The 22,182-nt window shown below is 42.3% G+C and overlaps 1 protein-coding gene across 2 annotated transcripts in view; it reads right to left on the bottom strand.

The window, feature by feature from the left end:
• Positions 1–15,759, bottom strand: part of PLEKHB2 (pleckstrin homology domain containing B2) — a 50,137-nt gene extending 34,378 nt beyond the window's left edge. For both annotated transcript variants that reach the window (XM_052660208.1, XM_052660218.1), the window contains exons 1-2: positions 15,660–15,759; positions 1,516–1,560 (exon numbers count right to left, since the gene is read on the bottom strand). In XM_052660208.1, coding sequence (XP_052516168.1) covers positions 1,516–1,552 — 37 coding nt within the window. In that variant the 5' untranslated portion in view covers positions 1,553–1,560; positions 15,660–15,759. The remainder of the gene's footprint in view (positions 1–1,515; positions 1,561–15,659) is intronic.
• Between the last annotated feature and the right edge of the window lie 6,423 nt (positions 15,760–22,182).

Below are 22,182 nucleotides of genomic sequence, written 5' to 3'. Positions count from 1 at the left end.
AAACGGAAGTGGAAGCAGACCCGGGCTGCACGAACACTCATGCTGCACCAGGGTTGCAGGCAGCACACGCTAAGATGACAATTCCACTCCTACTGAGAACGCTGCCTCTTAAGTTTCAGAACACAAAAGAAAACAAAAGCTGAATAAATTTCGAGCTAATGAAATATGTCTAGCATTTAACTCTCCATGTGGTATATCTAAACCTTCTGGTAGTATCTAACTGCTAGATCAATTAGAAAATGTTGGACTATAAACTCTCTATTTGGAAATAACAGTAATCCCTTCCTCTTCTGGAAAATATCTTTCTTTTTCTTGAAAGACTTTCATGTATACTTTTCTCTAACATTCACCTTCCCTTACAGCCCACAGTGTGGGAGAGTCTCCCTGCCTGAGGCTATGCAGAGGCAGGCTCAGATACTGGACACATCCACTCCCAGGGCCTGGCTCCCATCCAGCATGCATCCATCACAGTCTATCAGTTTGAGAGAATGCATCCTTTCATTTGTAATCTTGGACTAGGCATTTAACTTCACAAAACTCTCATTTCCTTGTCAGCCAAAAAGGAAAACTAAGTCATCCCTGCACCATATCTATACCTAACAGCTACATCTTTCATTCCTATAGATCCCAATTCCAGGCCAAACGTGCACAAATTCCATTGCATGTGCCTCTCCATATCTCCCATGTCCATTGCAGGTATCAAAAGAATGCTCATCACAGCAGCCTTCCGAGTTTCTTTTACCACTATCAAGCACCCACCTTGCTGAGAGGGGCAACCACAGCACTTGCCCAAATTGATAAACAACTGGCATCCAGTATCTATTTGATTGGCAGCGCCTGAGCTGTGCAAAAACTACTGAAGAGAGCCACCCAAATACAGACAGGTGTGATCACAAGGCTGGTGAGTGCCAGCCAAGCACCACAGCTGCCGTCAAAGCCCCAACTGCAGAATCCTAAACCAGACTGTCAGGCCCACAGAGACGAGTCCAAGAAAATGAACTCAATCTCAGAGGGAAAGAACTGAGTCTCTTCTCCAGAGTCCTTTAGGAGATAAAAAAAGATTCGGTTTTAGGTAAACACACTCCCTCAGATCAAATCTTAATCTATAATTGAAGACTCCATCCAGTATTTCAGAATCTCATCACTGTTCAATTCCTAGGATGAGACAGCTATTTCCTACAAAGTAAGCAATACCTTCATAGTAATATACCAGCTCAGCTTGGGTAGACTTAAGAACCTCAGGTCAGCCATTAATAATAGAGAATGCTAGTAAGAAAAACCAGCAGGGACTACTATCCCCTGGTTTCTGTCAAGGCAGCAAGCAAGAAGCAGCTTCATGTGTGCAGAAAAATAGTTCACAGAAATCTAAAAATCTGCAAGAGGAAATCCAGAGCAACAGCATTAATAAGACTTTGTTATTTGTTTGTAAATGTCAGCAGTATCAGCCACAGAAATAAAAGATGAGTCCTAAAGCAACTCTAAACCCAGACCAAGGGGCTCATGTCCTATACTTACTCTGTCGCAGCAACCATCCACTCTTCACAAATGCCATTTTCTCACCTACAGAAAAAAAACAGGCAGGTTCAAAATCATATTCAGAAAAGAGAATAACCCATATGAGCTGTTTTTACTCACTTCTGACACCAAATGTGTGTGGTTTTTCCATACCAGTAACCAATTCTCCAGTTCTCAGGACACCAATTGGATGTCTACTGATTCAGGTGGATTCCAACACTAACTATGTGGAGTGAGCATCAGACCTCACAGCTTAAAGGTTCAGTCCCACAAGAGTGCTCCCACTTTAAAGAAAAGTCCTAGGCCTATTGTATTTCTGATGTATAAATCGGGAGATTGATACATACAAATTGATTTATTTATACACACAAATTCATATATATATTGACTCCCTCCTGAGATTCAATAATCTGCTATAGCTCACAGAACTCAGGAAAGCACTTTACAATTTTGTTTATTATAAAAGGATTCAACTCAGGAACAGCCAAATGGATGAGACGAAGTGTGCAAGCAGAGCTTCCACTGCCTCTCCAGGCACCACTTCCCAGCATCTCCATGTGACCATTCAAACTCTGTCATTTATGGGTTCCTAAGGAGATTCCATTAGGTAGCCATGATTATATCACTGGACACTGGTGATTAAGCGGCAGTCTCTGCCATCTCTGGAGGTCCAGGAATGGGGTTGAAAGTTCTAACCTTCTCATCACAAGCTCGGTTCCTCTGGCAACCAGCCCCATCCTTAAGTCACCTAGGTGCACCCCACACCAAGAGTCATCTCATTAGTATAAACTCAGGTATGGTTGAAAGGGATTTATTGTGAACTAAAGAAAAAACAAAAAAAAACAACTCCTAATGCCTCTAATCTCTCAGAAAATGCCAACATTTTAGAAGTTCATATGTTTCTTATCATATCACAAAATCACAGTCGTTTTGGTCTCTGTCCTTACTCCTTTCAGCTGGGTAAAGGACCAAAGTCATTTTATGTCACTGGCCATCTGGAATTTACTTAAGACCTCGTTAACTGGGCCAATACAACCCCCGACACATACATTCTAGTTTTTAGCCTCAGCACCCTGCCCACCCTTTTAAAAGTAAGACTGATGCTGAAACTCCAATACTTTGGCCACCTGATGCAAACAGCCAACTCATTGGAAAAGACCCTGAAGCTGGGAAAGATTGAAGGCAGAAGGAGAATAGGGCAACAGCGCTGAGATGGTGGGATGGCATCACCGATTCAATGGACAGGAACTTGGGCAAATTCCAGAGATGGTGAGAGACAGGGAGGCCTGGAATGCTGCAGTCCGTGGAGTCAAAGAGTCAGACAGAACTTGGCAACTGAAAAACAACAATCCTGCCCACCTTACCAAGTCTAACTCCACTTAGGTCTAATCGACATCAAGCAGCCCCAGAACACAAAGATTCAGCTTTGTCAAGGACTTGGGACTTCTCCTAACATGCCTGGAATGGTGGGGCTCTGGGGTCCAGCTGCCTAAACCCTACCCCGGGTGTACCCTGCTGCTGCTGTTGCTAAGTCGCTTCAGTCGTGTCCGACCCTGTGCGACCCCACAGACGGCGGCCCACTAGGCTCCCCGGTCCCTGGGATTCTCCAGGCAAGAACACTGGAGTGGGTTGCCATTTCCTTCTCCAATGCATGAAAGTGAAAAGTGAAAGTGAAGTCGATCAGTCATGCCCTACTCTTAGCAACCCCATGGACTGCAGCCCACCAGGCTCCTCCGTCCATGGGATTTTCCAGGCAAGAGCACTGGAGTCGGGTGCCACTGCCTTCTCTGGGTGTGCCCTAATGACTTTACATAGCCCAGTTACAGTTGGGCGTGCATGGGTGTCAGCCGGTGGAGTGGCCAGGTCAGAGCAGAACAAAAAACTCAAAGAGCAGAACTCACCAAAAAAAAAAAAAGTCTAATAACTTTAACTCCATAAAAATAAAAATCTGAGTGGCAAAAGTAAAGAAGACCAATAAAAGACTAAGACAAATACATTTTACAACCATACACATGGCAGCAGTGAGTTACTTTCCTTCACTTACAAAGCCGACTGACAACAGAAACAGCAATCATTTGGCAGTTTAGAGAAAAAGAAACATGAGTGGGCAAAAAACTCAAAAGCTACTCCATTTCTCTCTCAATTCAAATAACAAAATTCAAATCACAAGTTAACAACATTGCCTATTATAGGGCCACAAATGAAAGAAACTATGATACCCAGAAAGGAGAAAGCATAATGTCAGGAATGAAAACTGCTGTAATCTTTTGGGAGGAGAATTTGACAATATCCATCCAAACTTTAAATATTCATACACTCTGACCTAGCAACCTCACCATCACTAGGAATATGCCTCCTTGATACACACATGCAGTTTCACCCACATATGCATAACACTGTCCCCAACCAGAGGCCCCTCCACACATGGCAGATGATCATACACATGTGGAAAGGACTGCAGCAGGACAGCATGTGCTAATGAACACACAGAGCCTGTATCAACCAGCACAACTGCTTTCTGGAAGGTATCATAAAACTGTTAATAATGTGTACCTCTGAGGAGAGGGATGGGCAATGCTGAGCGTCAGAAAAGAGGGTGAATATTCAGGCCTATTACAACTTTCTGTACTATTCAAGTTTTTAAAAACAACTTGCAAATGTTGTATCATTTTATTTATTTAATTCTTGGCTGCACTGGGTTCACTGCTGCCTGAGGGTTCTCTCTACGTGTGGTGAGCAGGGGCTACTCTCCTCTCGGGGAACACGGGTTCTGGGGTGCGGGCTGCAGCGCTCCTGGCACACAGGCTCCACAGTTGCAGCCTGCGGGCTCAGAGCATGGCCTCAGCAGTCGTGACACACAGGCTTAAGCTCCCCGCGGCACGTGGGATCTTCCCAGGCCAGGGACTGAACACATCAACAGATACTATTTGGAGGCTGAAATTATGAGCTACTTTTGTTTTCTACTTTAGCATTTTTAGGTATTCTCTTAAGACATATAAGTTTTGGAAGGTTGGCAAAACGGAGCACAAGCCCAAGTAGCCACCTCAAAGGAACAAATGAGTTCTCCCTCATTTAATGTTTCCCACGCCTAAGTACGGCTCACGAGTCATCCTACACTTCAGCGTCTTCAAAATGAATGTTCTTAGTCTCCCGGAAGTTTTTGCCAGTTCATGCTGCTTGTCCTCACCAAAAAAGAAAAGATGTTTTTTCATCTTTCTCTCCCACATTTAGGTACTCAAACATACAGTCCCAGATGAACTAGATGCACAAAGTCAGTCTCTTCCTTCTCCCAGAGGATGTGCGTGCTGCTTACTGCTGCTGCTGCTGAGGTTACACGCCCGAGGCAGCTGACTGTTGAGAAGGCAGTGCTAACTGCTGAGCCACTGACTCCCCCGACCAGGAAAATTCCCGCTAATGCAAGGCTTTCCATTAAGCAAAATGATGGGTTTCATCATTACTTAAACTGAGTTGAACTAGTTTTCTGCAACTTGCAGCCTATAATAAGGGTCCCCAAACCCCAGGAAGCAGACTGGTGTGGTCTGTGACACAGCAGGAGGTGGGTGGCAGACAAGCAGAGCCTGCTACCCATAGCCTGCTGGCCCCTACTCCACGAAAACAGTCCCTGGTGCCAAAAGAATGTTACAGGTGGCCTGTAACATCCCTGAAACAATCATTTACTTCCAAAAGCATTTGAGGCAGAGAAATAATACTATTCTATTTTCATTCAACAAATATTCTTTGAATATCTGATGTGTGCCTAGCCTTGCAGCACACACTAAAGATAAAGCAGTGACCAAGCCAAAAGCCCAGCTTTCATGCTAGTTGACACTCTAATGGAAGAAAAAGATTAAACTTGGAAGTTAAAAAGACAGGGGATGGATGTTACAGATGCCATCACATCTCTGCAATGATATTATTACCCCAAAACATAAAACTGAAGGGTATTCACTCATGCCAAATCCTGGATATTTATACTAAAACTTCCTACAATCGTTAACAGAAACTCGTTTATTTTCCTTTGATTAGGCCAAAAATTACCTGTAGGTATTGGGAGCCACCTAGTTTACAATACATACGTAAAACCTGACTGAAATGCTGCCACACAACTTTGCTGGTGGATGTGGAACCAAGTGAACAGTGCAAAAATGTGGAGCAATAGGAAGGAATTTCCCAAACTTCTGTGGCAAATTTTTTAAAATCTCTAATGATTGATATTCCTTTAGCTATATTTGTTGACATTTATACTGGTCAAAATGGCAGCTCAGCCTAACATTGAAATTAACAGCAGCTTCATTTATTCACAGGTCTTTAAGAATCCGAGACCAACAACTTTATGTGCCTGTAAGATTAACATCCCAAGTTTGAGCAAGCTCCAGGGGTTGGTGACAGACAGGGAAGCCTGGCATGCTGCAGTCCACAGGGTTGCAAAGAGTTGGACACAACTGAGTGACTGAACTGAACTGAAAATTAACATCCAGATTAATCCAGAACTGATCATTCACATCCTGGATCCACTAGCATCCAGGAAAGTGAAGACTTAAAAAGAGAGTTCCTTAAGGACCAAGAAATTTCCAGTTATTTACTAACTGTATACATTAACATTTGAGTTGCCAGATATCGTGCCTACGTTTTCTTTGACATTTGCTTGGGGGTGAGGCTGGGATTCTTTCACTTTTCAGGTAGATGTGACTCAAGGGGATGTCAACAAGAGAAAACTGAAAACCCAACTTGGAAATCAATTTCAGGCCACTTGAGGCAAGATTTAAAACAGGAATAAAACGGAGGAAAAAAAATTCTACATAGATAGGACAACATTATAAATGTATCTCTGGCATGGCTAAATAGTTCAAAACAAATGAAGAAAGGGAAAGGTAGATTATTACAAGGTAGAAAGAAACTTAAACTGAAATTAGCAACAGAAACTCATTACTTTTTGAAAAAGGGTAATTGTTCTGCAGACTCAGGTAGCTTCTTATCTGGTATCATCCTGTCTACCCTTAGTCATTACATGGACAATCTTACATGCCCAGATATTTATCTCTAATACTGGTCTCCTCTAAAAGGAACCTGTACTCCATGAAAATGAGCTGGTTACAATTCAGGGACAAGATACCTCAAGATGTGCCTAAGATGTCTTACTGTCAAAAAAACAAAGGTGCTCTCAGGAAAAAAGTCAACCAGCTAAAGAAAGGGTATTTAATGGCCAAACTGTGACAACACAAGTGCCAATGTGAAAACAGTAATTACAGTTCATTAAAACCAACTGAGGCTAAAAGGCATCCTAAGTATAAAAATGATTAAAACCATACAGCCACATCACTATAGAATGTGCTTGAGAAAACATACACTGTGACTTCAATTTCACAATGAAGGGGATGGTGGTTACAAAAAACAGGTCAAACTATTTGATTTGTGTAATTCCTTCCCCTTACTAAATAACTCAAAGTTACAGCATTAACAGTAAGAGATATTTGTTATTTACAGCCTAAAATGTTAGAATTTCTTTTTTAAGACAAAAAGTCTAGAGCTCAGAGTTAAGGACTCAAATGTACTGAAACACAGGCAGCAGAGAAGACTGTAGGAACAGGCTACAAACCATCCAAAAACTTAAAAAAGAAGCTCTTTATCTCCATTAAAGAGGTGTGCTTCCTTTGTGTCTGCCAGCCTCTTCTGTCAGGTACCATGTCACACCACTATGTGGAGCATACTGCCTCATTAGCAGGAGCATCCTCAACCCCTGGCTCCCAACCTGTAAGTGAGACATAACACAATACAGACCCCAACACTGAGCCGCATAAATAAGAGACACCAAGGTAACAAGTACATAAACAGGAGCAGCTGCTTCATCTGCTCCTAAATGACCCACCTTACCAATGCTGGACCACAGCTACATCTTTTTATCTAGAGTCTGTCCCCTGCCAAGCTCCTCCAGCATATCCTGAGCCCTGATCACAGAGCAGAGGAGGAGGGATACTGCCCATCACTCAGCCTACTTGCCCTCAGCCTTGTAGAGCATTCACATGGCACTGCCCAAAACAGGTCCATCATCAGCCTAGACCAATTCCTGGTCCTGGATCCTGCTAGCCTGCCCTGCCTTTAGGTTACCTAGAATAGGATAACTCAGTGCTCAGAAGGGAAAAAGAAAAAAAGGCAGACTTTAAATATCCATCTTGCCATTTTCCCATCCACAGTATTTAGAAATATTACATATTTCTACAAGTCCATATTTCTTGTCACTAAACACTTCAATTCACATGAGAGTTAGTTTCAAAGAGAGAAAACGCAACGGTGACATTAAAATGAGAATCCAAGACAAACAATCTATTAATAATGTAAAGATCACCCCTCCTGGACTGCTTTGCTATTTTCAACAGTAATGACAAATTAAACACCTAATCTGCTTTCTCATGAAATGAATTTTAGTTGCATAAATCCACAAAGGCAAAAAGAATGGCAACAGAAACAAAAGCAGATGAGCTGCTAAGAACATAGTGAAAGGTCTAAAGTAAATGAACAAGTAGTAACTAACAAATATAAAATTTAGCTTTCGCTGCTTTTCATGTGCTAACAATCAAAACACAGCAAGCCAACCCTAGTCACAGAACACTATGAAGATTCAGGATTTAAAAGTATGAGATAATTCTAAAGGCGGGGGAGATTATCACAATTTACTGAAAAGTCTTTAAGAAGAGTCACTAGGCCCTCTAACACATCCAGGCTACTATCCTCCCCAATCTTGAGGATTTCCTTTCCGGAAAGGCTGAAATACAGAGGATTTATCTACTCTTGGTGACATCAGGGATAGCTCAGACTGGAAGTGAGATGCCACACTTAGAGGAGGAACAGAGTAAGTGAACATCCTGAACTTCCTGTTCTCTTCCTTTTCTTAACTCCCAGACTCTTCAGGTGTGGGCAAAGACCACAGCCCAAGGCTCATTAATACTGAAAAAAATTTTTTTTCTATAAAACAACTGACCTCTGCCTAAAACCCTAGAAGAAAGCTCACCAAGTAGTAAACTTTAAACAAACACACAAACCTCCAGGCAGTATTTTTAACATCTTAAGTAGAAACAGCATGTGTGTTCGGGCTTCGCAGGGAGTGCTAGTGGTAAAGAATTCGCCTGCCAATGCAGGAGATATAAGAGACACGGGTTTGATCCCTGGGTTGGAAAGACACCCTGGAGTAGGAATATCCCCTGGAGTGGCACCCTACTCCAGTATTCTTGCCAGGAGAATCTTTTGAACAGAGGTGCCTGGTGGGCTGCCATCAATATGGCTACAGAGAGTAGGATCTGACTGAGAGTCTGAGCACAGCATGTATGTTCAGGCATCTGAGGAAGCCTCGAGATAAGAGACTAAAAAATATAAGATTAGGAAAAAAAAAAAAACTGACACTTTCACAGGAATTAGAAACAACTGCAGGGAGCAAAGGAAAACTTTTAAGAAAGTTATTACGTTGGTGAAAAAGTAACTACAGTTTTTCACTGTCGAACTTTGCCATTTGATATTGGAATACATTCTTAAATAAAAATAGTTAAGTTATACATCATCTTAATATGAATTTCTCGATTTATGTTTTTTGGCTAATGACTCATTACTTGCTGTTTATTTTATATGTATTTTAGACCATGGAAATGATGTTAGACAAAAAGCAAATTCAAGCCATTTTCTTACTCGAGTTCAAAATAGGTCATAAAATAGTGAAAACAACTCGAAACATCAACAACCCATCTGGCCCAGGAACTGCTAATGAATGTACAGTGCAATGGTGGTTCAAGAAATTGTGCAAAAGAGATGAGAGTCTTGAAGATGAGGAATGCAGTGGCTAGCCATAAGAAGTTGATAATGACCAACTGCGAGCCATTACTGAAGCTGATCCTCTTAAAACTACAGAATAAGTAGCCAAAGAACTCAACATCGACCACTCTACAGTCATTAGGCATTTGAAGCAAAATGGAAAGGCAAAAAAGCTCGATAAGTGGGTGCCTCATAAGCTGACCACAAATCAAAAAAACGCTTGACGTGTTTGTCTTCTCTTACTGTACACAGCAACAATAAACAATTTCACAACCTGATTATGACATGTGACAAAAAGTGGATTTTATACAAATGGTGAAGACCAGCTCAGTTGGTGGACCAAGAAGCAGTTTCAAAGCACACCCAAAGCCAAACTTACACCAAAAAAAGGTCAAGGTCACTGTTTGGCAATCTCCTGCCAGTATGATCCACTACAGTTTCCTGAATTCTGGCGAACCCATTACATCTGAGAAGTATACTCAGCAAATCGGTGAGGTGCACTGACAACTGTCCCACAGTGATCAACAGGGAGGGCCCAACTCTTCTCCGCGACAACACCCAACTGCATGTCACACAACCAACGCTTCAAAAGTTAAATGAATTGGGCTACGAAGTTTTGCCCCTTGCGCCATATTCACCCGACCTCTTGCCAACCAACTACCATTCTTCATGCATCTCGACAGTTTTTTGCAAGGAAAACGCTTCCACAACCAGGAGGAGGCAGAAAATATTTTCCAAGAGTTCATCGAATCCAGAAGCATGGATTTTTTATGCCACAGGAATGAACAAACTTATTTCTCATTGAGAAAAATGTGCTGATTGCAATGGTTTCTATTTTGATTAATAAAGATGTATTTGAGCCTAGTTATAATGATTTAAAATTCATGGTCTGAAACCGCAACTACATTTGCACCAACCTAATACTGTTACCAGAGAAATGACACACAATATTGTAGCCAAAAAACAAAATGTTCTAAAATATAAACATTCAGAGCTCTCAGTTTAAAACGATGAATCAAATCTAAAATACAAGAGCATAAAAGATCAATCATAATGGGAGAACTCTCTCTGAAAGGGGAAAAAAAAAGGCCAAGAATTGAAAACAAATAAATAAAGGATAACCCTGGTTATAAAGCATCCTGCTTACAAGAGAGGTACATAAATAAACCACTGGAAAAAAGTAGAAAAAATACTATACAAACATTTTCCAGAAGATGACAATGCATTTCTAGACACAAAAGCTTCACTGAGTGTCCAGCAAGATGAATTTAAAAAGATCCTCAGTAAGATTTAATTGAAACTGCAGACTCTACAGACAAAAAAATAGAACTTAAAACTTCTGGGGGAGGGGGGGGGGTGGCGGCGCAGAGTCACATAATGGATAAACAAAGCATAAGGGCATTTTTATCAACAATACTGGAAGCCAGAAGGCGATGAATCAGTATCTTCAAAATGCTGAGAGAAAATTATTTTCAAGCCAGAATTCCATACCAAATTATTAATCAAATAGATAAAATAAGGACATTTACACACATGCTCAAAGACTTAAGATTTACCTTCCATGCACCCGACTCTGTTTCCAGAACCTAGTGAAGAACGTATTCCACCATAATAAGAGAGGAACTAGGGAGCCAATAATGAACAAAGGGAAAGAAAATGCCCAGGATGAAGGTGAAGGAAGGTCACAGGAAGATAACTGTGCCACAGGCCCAGAAAAGAAACCAGTCCAGATTGGAGGACAGTGGAAAGGGACAGAAACTGACATTATCTAAGAGACTCTGGTAAACTCAAAAAGTGTGTTTACAGGAGGCAAAAGTCCTCCATGGCAGGAAGTCAAAGATTACATCTAAATCAATAGCAATGTTACTATATCTCAAACATAAAAAAGGCAGCAAAAAAAACTAGTTGTCTCTAGTTAATGGAAAGGGAGTGGGTTTTTCACTCTTAGGTTTAAAGTGCTATTTGGATTTTCAATTTATGTATATACATTATTTTGATAAATGTGAACATGTAGGCAATAGTTTTTATTATTCTTAAATATATTTTTTTTAATTCCTAAATGAACAGCATTTACCTGAACCTTCCAATAGTTCTTTGTTTTCAAAATGGAGGGAGAAACTTGTTACATTTTTAGGAATCAAAAATCATAAAGTATGATTCTGATAATATGCTTTTAAAAATTCATAGAACCTAATGCTTCAGAGCACAGGGTTTGAAGTCAAAAGAACTGCGTTTAAATCCTGGCTCAATCACTTATAAATCACCTTGGGCAAGTTACTTAGCTTTTCCAAGACTTAGTTTCTTCATCTATAAAGTGAGAATACTAATTCCTACTTGGATAAGATGTTTGGAAAATTGGGTAAAATAGCTTGTGCTTGCATAGTGTGTGACAGTTACTAAAACCAACAAATAGTAGCTACTCCCACAGCAATTATTACTACTATTTTTGCTATTATTTCCTCACCATCCACCTAAAATTTGCCCAAAACATTCTAGAAGACAGAAGCACATGAGGCTGCTTCTCAAATGGCTTAGGAGACTTACTAAGATGCCCCTGGCTGTCAAAATTTGAACACACAGTAGAAGGGGAAAAAAAAAAACAAACATAAAAACCCTTCCCAGAATACCTAACTAAATCAGTCTCTGAAGAAACAGTAATAGCTTTCTGACATACCTTGCTGAATTTCACTTTCCGTGTGTGTTTGTGTGTGTGTGCGCACGCACACAAGCGCTTAATCGCTCAATCGTGTGCGACTCTTTGTGACTTCATGGACTGTAGCCTGCCAGGCTCCTCTATCCATGGGATTCTCCAGGGAAGAATACTGGAGGGGGTTGCCATTCTCTTCTCCAGGGGATCTTCCCCACCCAGGGATCAAACCCACGTCTCCTACACAGCAGGCAGATTCTTTACCTTCTGAGCCACCAGGGAAGCTATACCCTGAAGTAGGATCTAATGCATAAACTAAAACTCTACAGGAGTAGACTTCTACAGGACAGAATACCTACCAGCAAACTAGCTGCAAAATAGCCACCTTACTCACATACCAATAAAATCTACAAAAAGTTTTAAAAATACAAATCATATTCAACATTTCATTTTTGGGGGGGTGCACCTCTTGGCTTATGGGATCTTAGTTCCTTCCCCATCTAGAGATCAAACCCAGAACACATACCCTGCCCTCACCCCAACCTTGGGGCAGTGAGAGCACCCAGCCCTAACCACTGGACTGCCAGGGAATTCCTCAAGTCACTTTGAATATGAACTCAAATCACTTTAAAAATCACTGAATCTTAAAAGGGACCAATTGAAAAGTTGGAAAGAATATTGCCTTTGGAATCTGACAGTTCTGAACTAAAAGCCCACTTTACCTGGCTCATTTAGTTAGCACTGTCTACCTTTCCAAGGAATATGACTACCTCAAGAGTGGTATCTGGAGACTTTCCTCACAATCCAGTGATTAAGACTCCAAGCTCTCACTGCCAAGAGCAGTTCAATCTCTGGCTGGGGAACTAAGATCCCACAGTTGCACAGCTGGATAAAATTTTTTAAAAAGTGGTATCTGTTCATTCTGTACCTACACATTTCACAAATTCACTCCCTGAGATTATCAGGAAATTTACTTACTAGGGGCTTCCCTGGTGGCTCAGACGGTAAAGAGTCTGCTTGCAATGCAGGAAACCCTGAGTAGGGAAGATCCCCTGGAGAAGGGAATGGCAACCCACTCCAGTATTCTTGTCTGGAAAATCCCATGGACAGAGGAGACAATCCATGGGATCCCATTAGAGTTGGACATGACTGAGTGACTAACACTTTCACTTTCAGAGGAACTAGTATTTTAGCTGTAAAATTACTTCCTTACCAAAGGAAGGAAAACTTTGTTCTTCAAGGACTCCAAAACAACACAGGGGACAAGGATTGGGTAATCTATTGTCATTCAGAGGTCAGTTCATATTTGGTGTTGGCCATTTTACATACCGATCAATTTTTAATAACAAACCCAATATAAGCACCCATCAAAGGACAGACAGACTAAAACAAAGAGGCAAGAAAGTTCAATACTCTGTACTCAGGATCAAATTCAGAAGCAGATATACAGCCAATAAAATAGGACTGATTCAACTAGCCCACTTTTTGTAACTTTTCAAAGAATATTTGTTTGGCTGCACCAGTCTTAGCTGTGGCATGCACGATCTTCCATCTTCGTTTTTATTGCAGCGTGCAGGATCTTTAGTTGCAGCATGTGGATCTAGTTCTTTGACCAGGGATTGAACCCCAACCCGTGCATTGGGAGTGCAGAGTCTTAGCCACTGGACCACCAGGGAAGTCCTTTTGTAACATTTTTAATAGTTAATTTTACTCAGCAGTTTTTTGGTAGTTACTGACACTAATAAAGTAATTCTTTAATTTCTTTAGACATCCAGTAAGAAACAAAAAAAGAGGACAGGAGAAAGAACCCAAATATTAATGTAGGATAGCAACCTGGTAAGTACAGCAAACCTTCTAGAGTGAAATCAAGAAAAACCTCTATTTTCCCAAGAAGTAATATGACTACCTCAAGAAGGCATCTGTTCTTTCTACACCACTTACATACACATTTCACAAATTCAGTTCCTGAGATTATCAGGTTATTTACTTACAGAATATGCTAACACCATTAAAAACATGCTAGTAAAGAAACGGCATTAGGTTCTGAGTTCTCTTCTGCAATCTCCTTCAGTAAGCATTTACTGACCACCTATATTGTGCCAGACACTCTCACCTGCCAGGATAATCCTGCAACATATGTTTGATTCCTGTTCTCAAGAGATTTGAGGGGTAGTGGGGGGAAGGGCCGGGGCATTAGTTAAGTCATCACTACCACACAAGGGTAAACACTAATCACAGGAAGACCAAACAAGCACCTGCCCAGCTCTCTCCCCAACAACCACCTCCTATCAATAACCATCAGACCAGTCCAACCCAGCCCAGGGTTAAGAACTTCCTGGGCCCAGGGGATGTGCTGAGCACAAGAAAACCAGCTGCAGGAGCAGTCTTGCTGCACATGCACATAACACATCTATTGTACTTTGGTCATTATTTGTCAGACAAACATTAAGGGTCGTAAACAAACAGGTAGTTAACAGGTAAGTAGCTCGGGGCCCTAATTCCCTCTCCCTTCGGGACTGAGACAAGTCACTTCCTGCACTGGAACTGGTCTCCTCAAAGTTCAACAAAACCCAGGAACTTCCTTTCCTTTATAGACAAAAGCGCTGCTCCCTCTGGCAGTGGCTCTACCCCGTCCTAAGACAGAAAAGACATTAAAAAAACACGAGAGCCTCTCAGGAGTCAATTCCAACATGATTTAAAATTAACTATGTCCCCCTAGATTTTTTTTGATACTGTGACCGTCTCACCTCATTCCTTTCCCCCGCCCACCCTGGAAACCTGGAATTTTACTATTCGGTCATTTATAAACACATTTCTGTGTAAGTTACTCTACTTTTGAGTTAAAAGAACAAAAAACACTGAGCTCTGAGATTCCTAATGTAACTGGCAGGTGAGACAATCTGTCAAAAAAAGACATAATGCAACTAGGAGCACTTAAAAACTAAGACACTGCAAAACCGAGAGTAGATGAAACCAAGCGGAGAAGGGCCCCACACGCGAGCGCAAAGCTTCAATGCCACTCCAGACTCCTTCTTAAGGAGGATGAGACCTCCAGGTGTGAGGAGAACCAAAGAGTCCAAATCCCCTGGGCTGGCGGGACAGCAGGGGCGGAGTTCTGCGCCCACACTGCAGATGGGCAGCGGGCCGGCGGGGGGCACCTGCAGGAAGGGGGGCAGCAGCAGGAGCTCTCCAGCTGGCCGGGCGGCTCCAGAGGAGGCTCTAGGGAGAGAGGGAAGGAGCCGCAGAGGGGTCAACTCGGATGGGGCGCGGTCGCGCAGCTCCCAGGGAGGCTCCAGAAGGAGAGAAAAAAGGGACGAAAGGAGGGGGGTTTCCTGTGGAGAAGACACAGGCGGACGGCTATAGGGGAGGCTCCAAGGGATCGGAGGGGCGGAGCGCGACGGTCTGGAAGGGGGGTCCGCTTGGAGGAGGCGAGGGCGGCGGCTCTTGGACAAGCTTGGGAGGGCCCGGGGGAAGGAGGGAAGCAGAGAAAGAGGGTGACATGGAGGAGAAAGGAAGGGGAGGGGAAGGGCTCGGGCGGGGCTGGGGGGCGCGGATAGGCCTCTCCAGAGGAGACTCCGGGGGGACCGCCGCCTGGGTGGGGAACGGAGGGCACGGGCCTGGGGTCTCCTCGGATGGGCGCAGGGTGGGTGGGCCCGGCCTGAGGGCGTCTGGGTCGCCGAAATCGGACAGGAATATTCACCTGGAAAGCCTCCGGGCACCACAGCGCACAGAAACAGGTCCGAAGCGAAAGGACACTGCCGGGTTACGCGGCACCGGCGGCCTCACGCTGGCGTCCCGGCCGCCGTCAGACGTCACGCCTCCCCGGCGCGCATGCGCAGGGCACGCACGGCAGGCCGGAAGTGCGGCGGTGCCCAAAGGGCCTGACTAATGGGAGCGGCGTGGGCAGGGTCAGGCTTAAGTTTCAACTGGAAGGGAACTGTAGACTCCCCTGACATTGCTTGTAAATACCACTTTCCCGCAAAAGGAGCTGGGCAGGACTCTTGAGAGATACCGGTGACTCTAGAACTGGGACAAGGAAAGTACGACTGAGTCTGCAGCATACCACAGCGCCATAAGTCAGGAATACCCAAAAATACGTGTAGGTGTGTTAAGGGACAAAGGACTCAACCTGCAACAGCTCCCAGTGCCCAAACCTGGCACAGTTTTATTTAGAATATAAGGTAAGTATACTAGAGTCTATTCTGCTGTAAGTAAATATATTATTTGGGAAGGGAGCTAAGTCTTCCTTATAGAAGAATTCTAATGAATCACACTCCATCCAGAAGATTTATTAATCGCCACCCACCCATCCCTGAGCATGAGCTGTGCCTAGTCATTTCCTCCCACGGTAAGTGTTGGCAAAAGGAAAAATTAACTTCACGGTGAAGAAACCTGTCAAACACTGCTCAACCGCATGATCAAGGTTAACATAAACAGCAATGTCTTTTTGGTAGTATTTACCCTTGATATGACATAATGACAAGGTCACTTTTCCTACAGTCTTACTCCCCCGAAAAAGCATAGCCCTAGTCTAACTATGAGAAGAACATCAGACAAATCTCACTTGAGGAATATTCCGCAAAATGCTTCACCAGTATTCCTCAAAACTCAGGTAGTGAAAAACAAAGAAAGACTGAGAAACTCGCATGCAATGTAGTGTCCTAGATGGGATCCTGTAACAGAAAAAAAGAAAAAAGATGTTAGTGAAAGAATTCATAAATTCCAAATTGTCATTTTAGTTAACAGTAATTATTCGCCATTTTTAGTTCTGGCAGTCGTACCATGGTTATGTAAGATGTTAACATTAGGGGAAACTGAGTGACAGAAATACTCTTTCAGTATCCTGGGGGATGCTGACGGTCTCAGTAGAGCTACAGGTCTAACTCTGACTACCTTCAGTGTTAGATATCTTTCAGAGCTTGGATTTGGAGGGTCCAAAAAATACACTAGCATATTGTCTTTGAGTGACAGGACTCCGGATGACTTATTTCTTCTACCTGCTTTTCTGTACGTTCGAAATTTTCTTTAACGAATCAGTGGAACAAAAACCACTTTAACAAATTAACAAGAAAAAGTAGTACTTGAGTCCAGTTTTAGGTAGATAGATGTTCTGGGAACTGGAGCAGGTACACCTGTTAGTAAGTTTTCTGCTTTAGTAGAATTGGCTTTCTGTCCAAGCTTGCTGACAAGAAAAGTACAGTAGGGAGAAAGCTAACCTTGGGTAATTCACACATTTCCCAATACTGAATATGTGGCCAATACTGAAAGGTGTGCCTCAGGGAACCACACTGAAACTGTTTCCATCAGTTGCCTGACTCTGTATCCATTGATTGTGTGGTACTCAACTCAAGCAAACCAAACTATGATCTGATTAGCCCCACTTCCCAATTACTAGTACTGCTTTATATTGAAAAACTAAAAGTGATAAGTTCTTGTGGTTAAAAAAGAATGTCTAGATAAGACATGGAACTTGCCTGGTGGTCCAATGGTTAAGAATCCACCTGCCAATGCAAGGGACACGGGTTTGATCGCTCCTCTGAGAAGATTCTACAGGCTGCAGGGCAATGAAGCCCATGCACCACAACCACAGAGCCCACGCTCTAGAGCTAAAGAGCTGCAAGTGCTGAGACCCAAGCCCTGAGAGCCAGTCCTCCTCAGCGTGAGAAGCCACCACAATGAGAGACCCGCACACCCCAAAGAAGAGTAGCCCCTAATCTCTGAAACTAGAGACCAGCAAGGAAAACCCAGTGCAGGCAAAAATAAATTTTAAAAATTTTAAAAACAGGACATGAAGTAAAATGTCATCTCCCTGCCACACCCCACATGATCTGGAATGAGAATCTTCCAAGCAACAGGAGGTAATAGACATATAGACGTTCTTTTATTTCCCGCTTCCTTTACCTGTTCTAAATGAATCATAACTGCTCCTGTTCTATTTATGGATTACTGTCCCCCCGCCCACCCCTCACAGTATCTGTCTATCTAAAGCAGAGGTACCACTTGGGGTAGAGCAGTGGAACTTCACCAGCTTCACAGTTTTCATCAGTACCCCAAATCTCTTCCAATAGACATACAATTCTAGTGAGAACTGACTGTAGGTCAAGTCAAAGCGAAGTCTAACCCAGAACAGAAGCTCTTCCACCAAACTTGATCACTTTTGCTCCTACTATGAGGAAATGCAGGAACTGCCGCTAAGAAAGAAGTTTTTGTACGCTTAGATTTGACTTTATTTTGCCCTCAACATCTGCTGAGAAGCCTCGGCTTTCTTCAGTTGAGTTCATTTCTTCTGAGGAGATCAGTTAGGTTTTTGCTCACTATAAACATGAAACTAATATCATATGAGAATGGGGAAGATAGATGAGGTCCAGCTGTGGCACAGGCAGCCTTGCAGTTACTATTCCTGTTTCCAGCTTCGTCTCTCACCACCTTTCCCCTCTGCCCCCTCACACCTGCTCTGGGTTGCAGCTTTTTCTGCCTATTTGAATTATCCACTTGAAAGTGAGTCCCTTCCCTCCCCGACTGCATGCACCAGGGCCTCTACTGCTGCTTCAGTTTTCTCTGATGTCTATTATTTTTTAAACATTTATCATCTATTTCATAAAAGTGTAAGGAGAAATGGAGAAGTATGTTCTTGATCTGCCATCTTGAATCAGAAGCCTCCGACCCCAATTGCTTTCTTTTATGATCAGTTATCTCAAATTTTCAGTTAACTGACAGCGTCCTTTAACTTGTTTTCTGAAACTATTTGGGACTTTAAAAAATACCTTCTAGGGGGACTTCCCTGGTGGTCCAGTGGTTAAGAAGCCACCTGTTAATGCAGGGACACCAGTTTGGTCCCTGGTCAGGGAAGCTTCCACATGCCACGAGGCAGCTAAGCCCGTGAGCGCACCTGTGTCAGCACGCTAAAGCCCTCGGGCCTCAGCAGTGGGACACGGCGCAGGTAGAAGCTCGTGCACCACACACTGCCACTAGAGAGCAGCCCCCTCTTGCCCCCACTAGAAAAAAATCCACACGCAGGACCAAAGACCCAGTGCAGCCAAAAAAAAACTGGGGGACTTCCCTGGTGGTCCAGTGGCTAAGACTGAACTCCCAAAGCAGGGGGCCTGAGTTTGATTCCTGGTCAGAAAACTAGACGCCGCATGCCACAGCTAAGACCCAGTGCAGTCAAATAAATAAATATTGAAAAGTAATTTTTAAAATACCTTTTCTTTTACCTTAACAGGGCCTTGGAAGGGAAGAGACATAGATCTCTGTGTTCATCCCAATGTGCAAAACCAGAACAGAGTTATACGTTGCCTCCAAAAACGTTGCCTCCAGATAGTGAACAGAAAACAGTATTTTCTTCCTAAACCCTCAATTTATATATAGCTGACAAGAAAAAACACTGATTCCAATTAAAAAAAAATAGGCAAAGTATATATGAATAAATCATTCCTATAAGAAAACATGCAAATATAACAAAGATTTTTAAATAACTCTTGGCTGGAATCTAACAAATGCAAATTAAACCAAATGAAATATCGATTTTCAGTGATCAATTTAAAAAAGATTTTTCGTGAAATACTCAATAGAAGTGATAGGGAAAAAAAAAAGAAGTGATAGGGACAGAGTAAAAGGACAAAGCAGGTGATTAAGTAGCTAATCCCACTTGGAGATTAAAGTAGAAAAAAGTATGAGACACCCCTGTAAGTTAATGATTACTCAAGAAGGCAGGTATACTTAAGCACAAAACCAAGCAGGCTTGCTTAGCAATAAAACCATGTGTCAGAAGCATGAGACAAGACCCAAAACAATAAAACAGTGGGGGCAAGATCCATATCCTGCTCACAGAGCTCAGTGTTAATGACCCCTAGCACATGCTCTCTGCACACATAAAAAATAATTTAGGGGAAGGTGACATTTCAAAGTGAAAGACCCTCATTGTACTGAGACCTCAAATTATTTTTTCATAGTGCCGTGACAGTCCTGGCTTGACAATGTAGGGAAAATAAAACTCTCCTGCCCAACCTGGAAGAGGAACTGATGATGGAAACCTGACGTCCGTCTACTCATGCATGAGGAAGAATGTGGTTTTTCTCCCTCCCCAGTTTTCCTTTGATTATAAAATTGTAGCCCACTAAGTTCTCCCTCTCACACCACTGCTTGTAAGCCTCACAAGCATCCCACTCTAATAAATCACTTCTTTTCTTGTTGAAGCTTCAAGTAACTTCTTTGTTGAATGAGATAGTAATAGTTTTTGAATATTAGAAGAATAGTTTTGTGCTATTCAAGGTATGACACCTACATATACTATCCTTTTAAATTCTTCATCTGTATTGTTAATACTATTTCAATCATGTTCATAAATCCATAAAATTAAAAAATTAACAAAGCAAGAAATCAAGCCCGGATCACTACTATCCCATGAGTTGCATTCCTGCCATGGTGCGTTTCAGGCTCTAGAGGCAGTACTGTGAAAAGGACACAGGAAGGGAGCCCACAGCCAAATATTAATATAATAGCTCAGAGTTTCCACCTGGCAAAGCCCAGAGCTCCCCAAAATCTTAGGGAACAGGCAACAAGAAAGTAATTAGAAAAGTTTGAATTGTATTTATTCCTTTTGTTTTTACATCAAGTTCCTATAATTCAGTGTTTAACAAAGTCTGGCTTGCCAAATTCCTGAAAACGTACTCGTGGATTCCCAGAGATGGTGCAAGCACTGAAAGCAGCCTGCACGCCACTGAGCCTGAATAGCTATCGTTCTCCTAAGGACTGCCATGTTGTCTTATCCAAAGTTTTGGTTGTTATCAATAAAACTGCTATGAACATTTCTGTACAACTCTTTGCATGGAAGAATGCTTTCATTTCTCTTTGGCGGATACCTTCAATTTACTGGCTGACAGGATAGGTGTATAGGTGTGCATATTTCTGAAGAAATGACCAGACCTTTTTCCAAAATGATTATACCATTTTATATTCTTCAAAATATGAAAATTGTATTTCTTTTTAATTTAATTGTATAACATGTGATACATTCCTGTTGTTGTTGTTTCAGTCACTAACTTGCACACAGCTGTGACCCCACAGACTGTAGTACACCAGGTTCTACTGTCCTCCACTATCTCCCAGAGTTTACTCAAATTCATGTCCATCAAGTTGGTGATGCTACTTAACTATCTCATCCTCTGCCACCCCATTCTCCTTTTGCCTTCAATCTTTCCCAGCATCAGGGTCTTTTCCAATGAGTTGGCTCTTCACATCAAATGGCCAAAATACTGGAGCTTCAGCTTCAGCATCAGTCCTTCCAAAGAATATTCAGGGTTGATTTTCTGTAGGATTGACTGGTTTGATCTCCTTGCAGTCCAGGGGAGTCTCAAGAGTCTTCTCCAGCACAACAGTTCAAAAGCATTTATTCTTCAGCACTCAGCCTTCTTTATGGTCCAACACTCACATTTATACATGACTACAAGAAAAACCATAGTTTTGACTAGACAGAATTTGTCAGCAAAGTGATGTCTCTGCTTTTTAATATGCTGTCTAGGCTTGTCATAGCTTTCCTTCCAAGGAGCAAGTGGCTTTTAATTTCATGGCTGCAGTCACCATCTACAGTAATTACAGAGCCCAGGAAAATAAAATCTGTCGTTGCTTCCATGCTTTCCTCTTTTATTTGCTGTGAAGCGATGGGGCTGGATGCCATTAATATTAGTTATTTTTGATGTCGACTTTCAAGCCAGCTTTTGGACCCTCTTTCACCCTCATCATGAGGCTCTTTAGCTCCTCTTCACTTTTTGCCATTAGAGTGGTATCATCTGCATATCTGAGGTTCTTAATATTTCTCCTGGTTATCTTGATTCCAGCTTGTGATTCATCGCTAAATCACAAGCTGAGTTGCTGGCATTTCACATGATGTACTCTGCATATAAGTTAAATAACCAGGGTGACAATATGTAGTTTTGTCACACTCCTTCCTCAGTTTTGAACCAGTCAACTATTCCATGTCTGGTTCTAACTCTTGCTTCTTAATGCACATACAAATTTCTCAGAAGACAGGTAAGGTGGTCTTGTACTCCCATCTATTTAAGAATTGTCCACAGTTTGTTATGATTCATATAGTCAAAGGCTTTAGCCTAGATACTGAAGCAGCATTAGATGTTTTTCTGGAACTCCTGTGCTTTCTGCATGATCCAATGAATGTTGGCAGTTTGATCTCTGGTTCCTCTGCCTCTTCAAAACCCAGCTTGTAC

Source organism: Budorcas taxicolor, chromosome 2, assembly GCF_023091745.1.
Source record: "Budorcas taxicolor isolate Tak-1 chromosome 2, Takin1.1, whole genome shotgun sequence".
NCBI classification, from domain to species: Eukaryota; Metazoa; Chordata; class Mammalia; order Artiodactyla; family Bovidae; genus Budorcas; species Budorcas taxicolor.
This window is presented reverse-complemented; position numbering and strand designations above follow the sequence as displayed.